Here is a 16,208-nt window from a genome sequence, read left to right as displayed (position 1 = left end):
GTACCGTACCTTCATATGAGAAGATGTTTTCAGTCGTTAAGTAACCAACCCAAAGCCTCATGTCACATGGCTATGAATCACTGAAGCCTCGCTCCAGTCTCTGTGGTCAGCTGTTGTCAGTCGAACCGCTCTGCAGTACGGTCGCACAGCTCTGCACGGTCCTCACATGACCACACATTCCAACCACGGTCCTGGTCATGTAAGGTCAGGTTTGTGCCTGAGCACAAAAGTGGGTTTGGGTTGGGAGCGGCTCCCTCCCCTCTCCTCTCCCCACAACAGACCCCAGGGATGTTGGCCATGCAGTCTCTCTCTCTCTCTCTCTCTCTCTCTCTCTCTCTCTCTTCTCTCTCTCTCTCTCTCTCTCTTGCTCTCTGTTACCCTCCAATCTCCATCATAACCCCAAAGGGACGACACCCAGTCCAGTCTCCCTCCCTCCCACTAAGGGGGCTGTGGTGGTGGGACACCTCTCCACCAAGGGGAAAGCAGATGAGAGAGAGAGAGAGAGAGAGAGAGAGAGAGAGAGAGAGAGAGAGAGAGAGAGAGAGAGAGAGAGAGAGAGAGAGAGAGAGAGAGAGAGAGAGGGAGAGAGGGAGAGAGAGAGAGAGAGAGAGAGAGAGAGAGAGAAGAGAGAGAGAGAGAGAGAGAGAGAGAGAGAGAGAGAGAGAGAGAGAGAGAGAGAGAGAGAGAGAGAGGAGCCGCCTGTGAGTCGGTCAGTTGGTGGCGGTCTGTCCTGGCTGTCCTATGTGACAGAGTGGCTGACTGACTGCTTGGCTGGCTGCCTGTCTAGGCCTGTCTCCCTTGCCTCCCCTCTCTGGTCCCTGTTGGGTTGATGCTGTTTGGCTCAGAGCAAAACTCACATTCAGCAGGAAACCACACCGTTGGACACGACCCCATTGCATCAGAGGTCCATCCTCATCCTTCATCCTCACTCTGAAGTGTTTTTTTCTTGGGAGCGAATCACTGTGGCTGCGTATCAAATAGCATCCTATTCCCTATAGTGCACTACTTTTGACCAGAGCCCTATGGGGAATAGAGTGCCATTTGAGATGCACCCTGTAGAGAGGATATGGTGGAGGATGGACTATTGGGCTTATGGAAAGAAGAAGGTAGAGGGAAGTCCTGGATGTTGTTGTCATGGCGACTGCATGGTCTCTTCACAGGTTAGAGAGTTGAACTATCAGTCCAGTCCGTACATCTAGTACGTGCTAATGTAAAGGACATCACACTGCTTGCTTAGCGAGTTCTACTTCCTCCCAATTTCGTTCATACCTGGCACAAACTCAGGACCTCTGCCTTGCTGGCACACGTGACCGCCCTCCTGAAGTGTCTTACCAGTAGGCGCCACACGAAAAGCTAGCTATTCGCTGGCGCAAGTAGGGACACTTCAGGCTGAGAAGTAAGTTTCACACATCCCCATGTGCTACACTCACCCCTCAAACTTACTCAACATCGACCCCAGCGTTGAGCTGAGCACAACTGTAGATCCGGGTCACGGCACCATTGTAAAGGACATCACGCTGCTTGCTTAGCGAGTACCACTTCCTCCCAATTCAGCCCATACTTGGCTCAAACTGCCTTGCTAGCACACGTGACCGCCCTCCCGAAGCATCTTACCAGTCGGCGCCTTGCAAAAGGTTAGCTATTTGGGACACTTCAGGTTGATGAGTAAGTATTCATCACAGTTATCATATCTTATCTTTGGTGTTTGGAATCACAGTTATCATATCTAGTTTGGAATCACAGTTAATGATATTTAATCTTTGGTGTTTGGAATCACAGTGATCATATCTAATCTTTGGTGTTTGGAATCACAGTTATCATATCTAATCTTTGGTGTTTGGAATCACAGTTATCATATCTAATATTTGGTGTTTGGAATCATAGTTATCATATCTAATCTTTGGTCTTTGGAATCACGTTCATCATATCTAATCTTTGGTCTTTGGAATCACAGTTACATTGAGGGAAAAAAGTATTTGATCCCCTGCTGATTTTGTACGTTTGCCCACTGACAAAGAAATGATCAGTCTATAATTTTAATGGTAGGTTTATTTGAACAGTGAGAGACAGAATAACAACAACAAAATCCAGAAAAACGCATGTCAAAAATGTAATAAATTGATTTGCATTTTAATGAGGGAAATAAGTATTTGACCCCTCTGCAAAACATGATTTAGTACTTGGTGGCAAAAGCCTTGTTGGCAATCACAGAGGTCAGACGTTTCTTGTAGTTGGCCACCAGGTTTGCACACATCTCAGGAGGGATTTTGTCCCACTCCTCTTTGCAGATCTTATCCAAGTCAATAAGGTTTCGAGGCTGACGTTTGGAAACTCAAACCTTCAGCTCCCTCCACAGATTTTCTATGGGATTAAGGTCTGGAGACTGGCTAGGCCATTCCAGGACCTTAATGTGCTTCTTCTTGAGCCACTCCTTTGTTGACTTGGCCGTGTGTTTTGGGTCATTGCCATGCTGGAATACCCATCCACAACCCATTTTCAATGCCCTGGCTGAGGGAAGGAGGTTCTCATCCAAGATTTGACTGTACATGGCCCCGTCCATTGTCCCTTTGATGCGGTGAAGTTGTCCTGTCCCCTTAGCAGAAAAACACCCCCAAAGCATAATGTGTCCACCTCCATGTTTGACGGTGGGGATGGTGTTCTTGGGGTCATAGGCAGCATTCCTCCTCCTCCAAACACGGCGAGTTGAGTTGATACCAAAGAGCTCGATTTTGGTCTCATCTGACCACAACACTTTCACCCAGTTCTCCTCTGAATCATTCAGATGTTCATTGGCAAACTTCAGACGGGCATGTATATGTGCTTTCTTGAGCAGGGGGACCTTGCGGGCGCTGCAGGATTTCAGTCCTTCACGGCGTAGTGTGTTACCAATTGTTTTCTTGGTGACTATGGTCCCAGCTGCCTTGAGATCATTGACATGATCCTCCCGTGTAGTTCTGGGCTGATTCCTCACCGTTCTCATGATCATTGCAACTCCACGAGGTGAGATATTGCATGGAGCCCCAGCAGTGGCAGCTCCTGAAAAAATTCTCAGGGGGGGCAATTTTTCTGATGATTTAGGTGACCTACACACATTTTAAAAAAGATATGTCCAGCAACAACATGAAGACAGGGGCAGCATATAAGTCAATACTGATATACACATTACTTGCTTCAAAAAGGCCTCATGGTTGAATTGGAAATATGTGCACCTGAGCATAATTCACAACAAGCAAGCAGGAGCTTTTGATAGAGGCTACTGAAAACATTGATGCAAGTTATTGGTAATAAGAAATTTTTATAGACTTCCATATTCTGCCCTCTTGTATAGATTTGTGAAAATGAACAGTGATAGACATTTTGCCTGAAAACAGAATTTGAAAATAATTTCTAGAAAAGGTAAACACAGCTATCTGTATGGCTTTGTAAAAATGAACAACCATATTCTGGCCAATTGTATAGATTTGTAAATATGAACAACCATATTCTGGCCAATTGTATAGATTTGTAAAAATGAACATGAACAGATTTTTTTTTTTCTTTTTTTTTTTTAAATGAAAAATAACTATTTTAAACAACATCAACTGTGAACTGATTTGGGCGTGTGTGTGTTAAAGAGACAGACAGGGAGGGACAAAGAGAGAGAGAGGCTACATTACTTGTACTGAAACTGTTCTCTTCTCTCTTTCAATAAAGCAAAGCGGTCAATGACTTTCTCATTGAAATCAGGCATGCTGAGGACTAGTTCCCTCTCCATGGAAAGCATGGCCAGTGCATTCAGACGTTCCTGGCCCATTGAATTTCGCAGGAATGTCTTAACTCGTGTCAAAGTTGAGAAACATCTCTCAGCTTCAGCTGTTGTCATGGGAGTAGTTATGAGGATGTTCAACAGAGTCACAGTCTCAGAGAACGTCTCCTGGAGGTTGTAGCTCATGAGAACCTGGTACAGTGCCAGTGCACCACAGCCCCCCTTGAATTCAGGATTCTCATAGATCAGAGATAGTTCTGTCTTGAGCTTTGCCTTGCTCAGCATGGGGTATGCATTCACAGTGGCATTCAGAGCCTCATCAGGAAATGAATGGCAGTACCTTTCAAACATGTCTGCTTGCAGTAAGGTAGCACTCACAAGGTGGCCAGAGAAAGAGAAGCTTTCTTTGGTGTGATCCAGGATGGTGTTGCAGACCTCTTCAGACAGCCTCTGCTTCTCCTCTTCTCTCAAAGCTGTTCTGGGTCTTTTGGCTCCTGTTGCTTCTTGCAGCTGCTGTTGAGAGGAGTCCCTGAAGGCAAACAGACCAATGTGTTTGTTGGCTTTGTACAGTATTGTTGTCTATGTGATGCACAGGTATATGCAATGTATCCATGTATAGTACAAATACTTCAGTTCCACTTAAAATGGGCAGGGATGCATAAAGTCTTTAGTGTTTAAGTTAGCCTTTGTGTCTCACATAGCCTGGATGTTCAGCACAGTATACAGTGGTGCTCCTAAGCTTATGAGCCCATGCTAAAGTTGACTAAAAAGAGGAATAAAAAAGAAAAGAAAATTGGTGTCCTTAAAGGTTGGATTTTCCAACTTTTTTAATTAAGTCATTAAGATCAATTTCCAAAAGATGATTTTTTATTTTTTTATTCCTCTTTTTAGTCAACTTTAGAATGTGTTCATACACTTATGAGCACCACTGTACAGTACACATAGTATATAAAATAAGCTAGATTACACCACTGGCCATATATAATGAGAATAATGTAATTTCAAACACAAATGCAGTCTCCTTTCATGCATACATTTTCAAATAAAGCTCTGCTTTGAGAAAGATCGAATGATATTGTTTAATCTTACCTTATGGCCTGCACACTGCTTGTGAAGCTGTCGAGGGCACGTTTGATGAAGACAGCATCGATGTCCTTCTTCTGTAGCTTCTGGTACAGAATGTCGACGTGGGGCATGATTTTGAGTTTGACTTTCTCGTCGTCGGCAAAAAGACCGTTCAGTCTCTCCAAAAGCACACTGGCGATTGAGACTGAGGTTGATTCCGAGATGGGAAGGAACTCAAAAAAGCGCTCCTGCACTTTGTGGTTGCTATCTATGTACCTCAGCACAAGCACCAGCTGTGTCTGTGTAGAAACGTCCGTGGTCTTGTCAGCTTGGATAGCTACGAAGTTCGCCGACTTCACCTCCTCCACAATATGTTCCCTCATGACCGCTAGCATACACTCCAGTAGCTCGTTTTGAATGGTCTTTGATGTGCCCTTGAAAACTTTAGCATTTTTAAGATGGTCATCAAACACCTCATCTAATTGTGCCACAAAGTTGACAAGTCCAAGAAAAATACCAGGGTTGGTGGAGCCCTCAGTTTCATCTTTGCCTCGCAAAGCTAACTCAAACACTCCGCAAAACTTCACACACTGGATTAGCCGGCTGAGGATGTGGCGGTTCTTGCTAACCTCATCGTTGTGGCGGCGGACAGCTAGCCTGTATCCCTCATCCAGTTGAGTGGCAATGTTCACTCTCCCCAAAGCAGACAATCTCAAACAGCTATCCATGTGGGTCTTTGACAGCTCATGTTTCTTAATCTTTTCTGAAAGATGGTGCATGTCCGTTACACCAGTCGCTGTCCAAGCGGTGCTGTCTGCCGTGCCGCCTTCAGGGTGAAAAGAGTAAGCAGGGGTAGCAGAAGACTGCATTAGCTACATCGCAGCCTGCTAGCCAGGTTTTTCGTTCGTACCAATTTTTGGAAAATCCTCGGGTGTAGGACTTTCCCCCTTTAGTAGAAACCTGTTGAATTATTAAATTTGGTCTGGGAGGTCCTAATTGTTTCGTTGCCAATTTATCTTGATTTGTTCGCCGACAAAAAGGAACTTCTTTCAAAGAGACAATCGAGTTGCACTGAACGCTAGCCATCTTGACAGTAGTACGTGAATTGATTGACGCTGCTACCCGCTCTTTTCTTAGTTATGTTCATGGTTATGTTACGTATGACGAAAGCGCGTAAGTGCAAGCCCTCCCGGAACCCATAGAGATTGTATTGAAAGCTCTGATATTTGAAAAAAAAAAAGATTTTACATGAGAGTCTATGAGAGACTTCTGGGGCGATTTTCAACCTGACTGAAATCGCCCCAAAACGGGCGGGGCCATTTGAAGCACGACTTTAGCCTGATTGGACATTTAGTGGCAGATCAGACGTCTAGATTAGAACACTGATAACTACTGTTGCCGTGATATAATTGATTAGAAAAAAAATCCCTTCCTTTTCCCGTTTGGCAGTGCGTCGCCCATATCGCCCTAATGAACACACCGCCCCTGAGCCCCAGGCCGAGGGAGATTTACAGTTATTTTGTGTTTCTTCCATTTACGAATAATCGCACCAACTGTTGTCACCTTCTCACCAAGCTGCTTGGCGATGGTCTTGTAGCCCATTCCAGCCTTGTGTAGGTCTACAATCTTGTCCCTGACATCCTTGGAGAGCTCTTTGGTCTTGGCCATGGTGGAGAGTTTGGAATCTGATTGATCGCTTCTGTGGACAGGTGTCTTTTATACAGGTAACAAGCTGAGATTAGGAGCACTCCCGTTAAGAGTGTGCTCCTAATCTCAGCTCGTTACCTGTATAAAAGACACCTGGGAGCCAGAAATCTTTCTGATTGAGAGGGGGTCAAATACGTATTTCCCTCAATAAATGCAAATGAATTTATAACATTTTTGACATGTGTTTTTCTGGATTTTTTTGTTGTTATTCTGTCTCTCACTGTTCAAATAAACCTACCATTAAAATTATAGACTGATCATTTCTTTGTCAGTGGGCAAACGTACAAAATCAGCAGGGGATCAAATACTTTTTTCCCTCACTGTATCATATGTAATCTTTGGTGTTTGGAATCACAGTTATCATATCTAGTTTGGAATCACAGTTATCATATTTAATCTTTGGAGTTTGGAATAACAGTTATCATATCTAATCTTTGGTGTTTGGAATCACAGTTATCATATCTAATATTTGGTGTTTGGAATCACAGTTATCATATCTAATCTTTAGTCTTTGGAATCACGTTCATCATATCTAATCTTTGGTCTTTGGAATCACAGTTATCATATGTAATCTTTGGTGTTTGGAATCACAGTTATCATATGTAATATTTGGTGTTTGGAATCGCAGTTATCATATGTAATCTTTGGTGTTTGGAATCACAGTTATCATATCTAATCTTTGGTGTTTGGAATAACAGTTATCATATCTAATCTTTGGTGTTTGGAATCACAGTTATCATATCTAATATTTGGTGTTTGGAATCACAGTTATCATATCTAATCTTTAGTCTTTGGAATCACGTTCATCATATCTAATCTTTGGTCTTTGGAATCACAGTTATCATATGTAATCTTTGGTGTTTGGAATCACAGTTATCATATGTAATATTTGGTGTTTGGAATCGCAGTTATCATATGTAATCTTTGGTGTTTGGAATCACAGTTATCATATCTAATCTTTGGTGTTTGGAATCACAGTTATCATATCTCATATTTGGTGTTTGGAATCACAGTTATCATATGTAATCTTTGGTGTTTGGAATCACAGTTATCACATCTAATCTTTGGTGTTTGGAATCACAGTTATCATATCTCATCTTTGGTGTTTGAAATTACAGTTATCATATCTAGCCTTTGGTGTTTGGAATCACAGTTATCATATCTAATCTTTGGTGTTTGGAATCACAGTTATCATATGTCATCTTTGGTGTTTGGAATCACAGTTATCATATCTACTCTTTGGTGTTTGGAATCACAGTTATCATATCTACTCTTTGGTGTTTGGAATCACAGTTATCATATCTAATATTTGATGTTTGGAATCACAGTTATCATATCTAGTCTTTGGTGTTTGGAATCGCAGTTATCATATGTAATCTTTGGTGTTTGGAATCACAGTTATCATATCTAGTTTGGAATCACAGTTATCATATTTAATATTTGGTGTTTGGAATCACAGTGATCATATCTAATCTTTGGAGTTTGGAATCACAGTTATCATATCTAATCTTTGGTGTTTGGAATCACAGTTATCATATCTCATCTTTGGTGTTTGGAATCACAGTTATCATATCTAATATTTGGTGTTTGGAATCACAGTTCATCATATCTAATCTTTGGTGTTTGGAATCACAGTTATCATATATAATCTTTGGTGTTTGGAATTGCAGTTATCATATGTCATCTTTGGTGTTTGGAATCACAGTTATCGTATGTGATCTTTGGTGTTTGGAATCACAGTTATCATATGTAACCTTTGGCGTTTGGAATCACAGTTATCATATCTAATCTTTGGTGTTTGGAATCACAGTTATCATATGTAATCTTTGGTGTTTGGAATCACAGTTATCATATCTAATATTTGGTGTTTGGAATCACAGTTATCATATCTAGCCTTTGGTGTTTGGAATCACAGTTATCATATCTAATCTTTGGTGTTTGGAATCACATTCATCAAATGTAATCTTTGGTGTTTGGAATCGCAGTTATAATATGTAATCTTTGGTGTTTGGAATCGCAGTTATCATATGTAATCTTTGCTGTTTGGAATCACATTTATCATATGTGATCTTTGGTGTTTGGAATAATAATATAATAATAATATGCCATTTAGCAGACGCTTTTATCCAAAGCGACTTACAGTCATGTGTGCATACATTTTTGTGTATGGGTGGTCCCGGGGATCGAACCCACTACCTTGGCGTTACAAGCGCCGTGCTCTACCAGTTGAGCTACAGAGGACCACATCACAGTTATCATATCTAGTTTGGAATCACAGTTATCATATTTAATATTTGGTGTTTGGAATCACAGTGATCATATCTAATCTTTGGAGTTTGGAATCACAGTTATCATATCTAATCTTTGGTGTTTGGAATCACAATTATCATATCTAATCTTTGGTGTTTGGAATCACAGTTATCATATCTAATATTTGGTGTTTGGAATCACAGTTATCATATCTAATCTTTGGTGTTTGGAATCACAGTTATCATATATAATCTTTGGTGTTTGGAATCGCAGTTATCATATGTAATCTTTGGTGTTTGGAATCACAGTTATCGTATGTGATCTTTGGTGTTTGGAATCACAGTTATCATATCTAATCTTTGGTGTTTGGAATCACAGTTATCATATGTAATCTTTGGTGTTTGGAATCACAGTTATCGTATCTAATCTTTGGTGTTTGGAATCACAGTTATCATATCTAGCCTTTGGTGTTTGGAATCACAGTTATCATATCTAATCTTTGGTGTTTGGAATCACATTCATCAAATGTAATCTTTGGTGTTTGGAATCACAGATATCATATGTAATCTTTGGTGTTTGGAATCAAATTTTTCATATTTCTTTGGTGTCTGGAATCAGAGTTATCATATATTTATTTATTTACAAAAAAAGTATAGACATTTAGAAGGTTCAGAGCAGCAGTGATAATACTCTTGAGCCAGTGATTTTAATAGGCCTTAGGGCATACTCAAACTGTGTCATACACACACTCACACTCACTCAATCACTCACTCATCCCTGAAAACAAACGACACTGGTGTTGAGTTGAGCGTGTGAGATGTGACACGTCTGGCAAGATGGAAACACTTCCTCCTGTGAACTGGGCGCCCACTGTCATCGCGACCCCTACCCAGTTAACCTCTGACCCAGGGGTCAACGTGACAACGAGCCCACTGAGGATTCGGGTGTGTTTGAGCGTGCAGAGAGTGTGTGTTTGCGCGTTTGCAGCCACAGGTGTCTGGTGGGGTGTTAAGGGGTCTTTTGAGGCCTCCTTCTCACCATCTGTTTCCAGGGTGATGAGCGAGGGCGGAGGGGGTTACCAACACATGCCTGGAGGAGGGAGGGAGGGAGGGAGGGAGAGAGGCGAAGTGGGCGGCTAGAGGGGGCGAATGGGGAGACTGGCAGGTGCCTGTGGATGTTACCCCCTCTGTTGCCCCCTTCAATGGGGGGGAGTCAGGGATAATTACGGGGTCGAGGTTAGGTTGGGGTGTGAGAGGGGATCGTAGGATCTCAAGGTCAGAGGTCAGAACAGAGTCAAGAGCATGCACACCACTCAGAGAGGCACTTCCTGCTGTGTGTGTTAACTTCATCTCTGATGAGGAACGGGGAGTCACACGTGCAGGCCATGTGGTTCAAGGCCTGTGTGTTGGGAGGGGAGTGGGGTTGGTCATGTTACTAGTCATCATGTTGGGAAGGGAGTGGGGTTGGTCATGTTACTAGTCATCATGTTGGGAGGGGATTGGGGTTGGTCATGTTACTAGTCATCATGTTGGGAGGGGAGTGGGGTTGGTCATGTTACTAGTCATCATGTTGGGAGGGGAGTGGGGTTGGTCATGTTACTAGTCATCATGTTGGGAGGGGATTGGGGTTGGTCATGTTACTAGTCATCATGTTGGGAGAGGATTGGGGTTGGTCATGTTACTAGTCATCATGTTGGGAGGGGAGTGGGGTTGGTCATGTTACTAGTCATCATGTTGGGAGGGGAGTGGGGTTGGTCATGTTACTAGTCATCATGTTGGGAGGGGATTGGGGTTGGTCATGTTACTAGTCATCATGTTGGGAGGGGAGTGGGGTTGGTCATGTTACTAGTCATCATGTTGGGAGGGGAGTAGGGTTGGTCATGTTACTAGTCATCATGTTGGGAGGGGAGTGGGGTTGGTCATGTTACTAGTCATCATGTTGGGAGGGGAGTGGGGTTGGTCATGTTACTAGTCATCATGTTGGGAGGGGAGTGGGGTTGGTCATGTTACTAGTTGTCACGTTCGTCTACCAGAGAGGAGGAACAAGGCGCAGCGTTGAATGCAAACATTTTATTCTTTATAGGATGATCACACGATCAAAACAACAAAACGAAACGTGACGTCCCTGGTTACATAAACAAACCAACACGGAACAAGAAACCACAAACACAAAGTGAAAGACAGACAGTTAAATATGGCTCCCAATCAGAGACAACCAGCTGACACTCGTTGCCTCTGATTGGGAGTCACTCAGGCCAACATAGAAATATAAACATAGACCCACACCCTACAACACAAAACATAGAAACTAACACCCTGGCTCAACATACGACAGTCCCCCGAGCCAGGGCGTGACAGTACCCCCCCCTAAAGGCGCGGACTCCGACCGCGCCAGCCAAACACAACAGGGGAGGGACCGGGTGGGCACTCCGCCTAGGCGGCGGATCCGGCTCCGGGCATGATCCCCACTCGCTCTCTAACCCCCCAAAGTACCCCTGGTCCGGTCTGGCCCTGCTGACCGGAGCTGGACTGCACACTGGTGGAGCGGATTGCTCTAGCTCCGGCGTGAAGCAGCTGACCCGTGCCGAACCAGGCACCAGTGGAACAGGCACGGGCTGTGCCGGACTGACGCCGCACACCACTGGCTTGGTGTGGGGAGCAGGGACGTGCCGGACTGGGCTGGCGACGCGCACCACAGACTTGGTGCGGAGAGCAGGAACGGGCCGGACAGGGCTGACGAAACGCACCACAGACTTGGTGCGGAGAGCAGGAACGGGCCGGACTGGGCTGGCGACGCGCACCACAGACTTGGTGCGGGGAGCAGGAATGGGCCGGACTGGGCTGGCGACGCGCACCACAGACTTGGTGCGGAGAGCAGGAACGGGCCGGACAGGGCTGACGAAACGCACCACAGACTTGGTGCGGAGAGCAGGAACGGGCCGGACCGGGCTGGCGACGCGCACCACAGACTTGGTGCGGGGAGCAGGAATGGGCCGGACTGGGCTGGCGACGCGCACCACAGACTTGGTGCGGGGAGCAGGAATGGGCCGGACTGGGCTGGCGACGCGCACCACAGACTTGGTGCGGAGAGCAGGAACGGGCCGGACAGGGCTGACGAAACGCACCACAGACTTGGTGCGGAGAGCAGGAACGGGCCGGACCGGGCTGGCAACGCGCACCACAGACTTGGTGCGGGGAGCAGGAATGGGCCGGACTGGGCTGGCGACGCGCACCACAGACTTGGTGCGGAGAGCAGGAACGGGCCGGACCGTACTGGGAACACACACCACTGGCCCTACATGGGGATCAGGAACAGGCCGGACCGGACTGGCAACACACGCCAGTACCTCTCGCCGTGCCTCTACATCTTCCACCCCCTCTTCGACCAGTGGCCCCCGTAACCTGGCGGCCTCCTCTGCGGTCTCCTGCTGGCCAGTCGTCCACGGCGTTAGCCCCCCCCTAAAAATTTTCTGGGCGTCTCTCCCTGTGGACCAGGCCTCCATGTCTCTCGCCAGACTCTCACCCCACTGCTCCAAAGTCCAACCTCTCTCCTCTTCGCTTGGCTTGGCCCAGTCGAGACTCCTACTCCACTGCTCCCAAGTCCATCCTCTCTCTTCTTGCTGCTTGGTCCTGTTATGGTGGTTTCTTCTGTCACGTTCGTCTACCAGAGAGGAGGACCAAGGCGCAGCGTTGAATGCGAACATTTTATTCTTTATAGGATGATCACACGATCAAAACAACAAAACGAAACGTGACGTCCCTGGTTACATAAACAAACCAACACGGAACAAGAAACCACAAACACAAAGTGAAAGACAGACAGTTAAATATGGCTCCCAATCAGAGACAACCAGCTGACACTCGTTGCCTCTGATTGGGAGTCACTCAGGCCAACATAGAAATATAAACATAGACCCACACCCTACAACACAAAACATAGAAGCTAACACCCTGGCTCAACATATGAGAGTCCCCCGAGCCAGGGCGTGACACTAGTCATCATGTTGGGAGGGGAGTGGGGTTGGTCAGGTGTTTTCTCTAAGCTCTATGTGTTATCTCACCCGGTAATACAAAGTTATTTAAAAAGAATATCCAACCACAACGCAATTGACCTATACTGTAGTAGTATACAAATACTGCAACCATCAAATGCTTATCTACTGTGTGTGTGTGTGTGTGTGTGTGTGTGTGTGTGTGTGTGTGTGTGTGTGTGTGTGTGTGTGTGTGTGCATAGGAGGCCCATCCGGCCCTGAATGTCAGTTAATCAGGTGAGCCAGTCCTGTGAATGATTAGATGGGATGGAAGGATGGGGGTGGAGGGATGGAGATGTAGAGAGGGGGGTTGTAGTTTGGGATGCTTGGGACAGCTGCTGATTAACATGACTGCTTGCACTCTCTCCCTCTCTATCTCCCATCACTCTCTCCTTCTCCCTCTCTATCTTCCATCACTCTCTCCTTCTCGCTCTCTATCTCCCACCGCTCTCTCTCTCTCTCTCTCTCTCTCTCCCTCTCTCTCTCTCTGTCCCTTTCTATCTCCCATCGCTCTCTCCTTCTCGCTCTCTATCTCCCACCACTCTCTCTCTCTCCCACCTCTCTCTCTCTCTCTCTCTCTCTCTCTCTCTCTCTCTCTCTCTCTCTCTCTCTCTCTTTCCCCCCTACCACACCCTCTCTCTTTCTGTCTCTGTCTCTCTCTCGCTCTCTTTGCAGAGGAGGAAGAGGAGGATGAAGAGATCACAGAGCTGAAGCCTGGTCCAGAATCTGACCAGCAGGAGGAGGAGGACAGCAAGGAGACGAAAGAGGGTAAGAAGAGGGGGTTGAGAAGCGGGGATGGGGTGGAATTAAATAATTTACAGTGAAGAAGGGGAAAGATGAAAGGTGAAGGAATGGTGAAGGCAACAGTAGCTTTAGCTGAAGGGAATGTCTGCATCCCAAATGGCACCTTATTCCCTACGTAGTGCACGACTTTTGACCAGAGCCCTATGGGCCCTGGTCAAAAATAGTGCACAGTAAAGGGAATAGGGTGTAATTTGGGAGACAGCCTCAGCCTTTTCATCTCCCACATCTCCAGTCAAACTGTCACTAAACAAAGCCGTTGGAGCGGGAGTGAGTGGTCACTCGCGTGTGACACCCGCTAGCGTATCGGATGCCAATCTCTGTGGCCGAGGTCCAGCTTATCGGCCCGTGGCACTGCGGGTTAGACCTTATTAAAAACGTGTCACTTGACCCTTCTGGAGGACTTCAAAGACAACGGAGGAGACTCAGAGAGGGGGACGGAGAGGGGGACAAGAGAGGGGTGGAGAGGGGGACTGAGTGGGGAACTAAGAGGGGGTCGGAGAGGGGGACAGAGAGGGGTGTGGAGAGGGCATTCTTTGTGAGGCTGGTGCAAGGAGTAAATAACTTCACTAAAGGAGGGTAGAATGCGTCCTTGTTGAGGCCTGGGGCTTTTAAAACACACAGAGATATAGGCACACACACAACCTTACTCACACACAGGGTTCCAGTGTACCCTGACTTTGATCACCCCTTTGTCGTCCTTAGAAACAGGACGCAGAGAATCAAGTGGGCAGAGATCAAAGAGTCAGCCCTATAATGGGACAGAATGACATCATGCAGAGGGACATCACAACCAGCGTCTCACTGGACCCACTGTTATTACAGGGGAGGAGGAGAGGAGGGGGGAGGAGGAGGAGGAGGAGGAGAGGGGAGGAGGGGAGGAGGGGAGGAGAGGAGGGAGGAGGAGAGGAGGAGAGGAGGAGAGGAGGAGGGAAGGGAGGAGGAGAGGAGGAGAGGAGGAGAGGAGGAGAGGAGGGGGAGGGGAGGAGGAGAGGAGGAGGAGGAGAGGGAGGAGGAGGGGGAGGGGGAGGAGGAGGAGGAGGAGGAGGAGGAGGGGGGAGGAGGAGAGGAGGGGAGGAGGGAGGAGAGGGGGAGGAGGAGAGGTTGGGAGGGGGGAGGGGGGAGGGAGGGGGGAGAGGGAGGAGGAGAGGGGAGGAGGAGAGAGGGGAGGAGGAGGAGAGGAGGAGGAGGGGAGGAGGAGAGGAGGAGAGGAGCAGAGGAAGGGAGGAGGAGAGGAGGAGAGGAAGGGAGGAGGGGAGGAGGAGAGGAGGAAGGGAGGAGGAGAGGAGGAGAGGAGGGGAGGAGGAGCAGAGGAATGGAGGAGGAGAGGAGGGGAGGAGGGGACGGAGGAGAGGAGGGGAGGAAGGGAGGAGGGGTAAAGGGGGAGAGGGGGAAAGGGGGAGAGGGGGAGAGGGGGAGGGGGAAAGGGGGAGAGGGGGAGGACCTCAGAGGACTTTGTTTATTCTTATTTACCAAGTGAATTATTTTGCAGCTGGTGGTGTATTGTATCGGACATTACTCTCTACTTGATGGAAGTGACTTCAGTGATTTGGTGTTATGATCTAGAACTATTGTAATTGTAAATGATGTAGTGTATCGACAGAATATATGTGCAACCAGACTGTTGTCTTTGTGTTTGTGGAGTTTGAATCATGTTTATTTGGGTATACACTCACTGTACTGTATTTAGTGCAAGTTCAGGGTAGTAGTTTGGGAATGGGTGGGTGTTTGAGATGACAAGTGGATATTTATTTCCAAGTGTGAATGTGAGTGTGTTTATTTGTTTGTGAATCAGGCTACCACAGAGACCTGTGTCTGGGTGGTGTGTGTCTGGGTGGTGTGTGTCTCTGAAAATTGTTGTTTTCCTAATTTGACCTATTCCTGTGTGTGTACTCGTGCGTACTTGTGCATACTTGTATGTCTGTGGGCCTGCGTGCATGTGTATTCATGTCTGCGTGTGTGTCAGGCTACCCCTGCAGGGAGCTGACAGAGGAAGAGAAGCAGAAGATCCTCAAATCGGAGGAGTTTCTCAGTTTCTTTGACTGCAGCATCAGAGTGATGGAGAGAGCCCTGGCCCAGGAATCAGACATCTTCTTCGACTACAGCGGACGAGACCTGGATGACAAGGAGGGGTAAGAATGTGTGTGTGCGTGTGTGTGTGTGTGTGTGTGTGTTTCAGGCGAAGGGTATTTGGTGAGTGTGTGTGCTTGCGTGCGTGCATATGTGTGTCTATCTGTTGTGATGTCTGTAGAAGGAACATGGTATGCGTATGCATGTCTATGGAGCTGCTAATGGCCTCATGGAGTAATGCCTTTGGTGTCAATCAGGACATGACTTTTTCAAACACATGCTCTCCTCATGATGTCATCATCCTCTCAGAACCCCATTTGACCTCACATACAATGACATCACCCAGTGACCTCTGACCCCTGTTTCTATTGGCCACAGGGACTTACAAGGCGGGTCCAGTCTGTGCCTCAGTAGGCTGTTCTATGACGATCACTGGTCCAAACATCGAGTCATCACCTGTCTGGACTGGTCCCCTCAGGTAAGGACTGCTTTTGGGTGAAGTTTCCCCTATGTACAGACCTAGGATCAGCTTCCCCTCCC

The 16,208-nt window shown here is 46.7% G+C and overlaps 1 protein-coding gene across 11 annotated transcripts in view; it reads left to right on the top strand.

The window, feature by feature from the left end:
- Nucleotides 1–16,208, top strand: part of LOC121585869 (cytoplasmic dynein 1 intermediate chain 1) — a 131,019-nt gene that overhangs the window by 50,801 nt on the left and 64,010 nt on the right. For all 11 annotated transcript variants that reach the window (XM_041902164.1, XM_041902162.1, XM_041902163.1 and 8 more), the window contains 3 exons: nt 13,473–13,565; nt 15,565–15,730; nt 16,047–16,146. In XM_041902164.1, the coding sequence (XP_041758098.1) occupies nt 13,473–13,565; nt 15,565–15,730; nt 16,047–16,146 (359 nt within the window). The remainder of the gene's footprint in view (nt 1–13,472; nt 13,566–15,564; nt 15,731–16,046; nt 16,147–16,208) is intronic.

This window comes from Coregonus clupeaformis, chromosome 17 (genome assembly GCF_020615455.1).
Source record: "Coregonus clupeaformis isolate EN_2021a chromosome 17, ASM2061545v1, whole genome shotgun sequence".
NCBI lineage: Eukaryota > Metazoa > Chordata > Actinopteri > Salmoniformes > Salmonidae > Coregonus > Coregonus clupeaformis.
The sequence above is the reverse complement of the archived record's forward strand: the minus strand, read 5'-3'. Positions and strand labels throughout refer to the sequence as shown.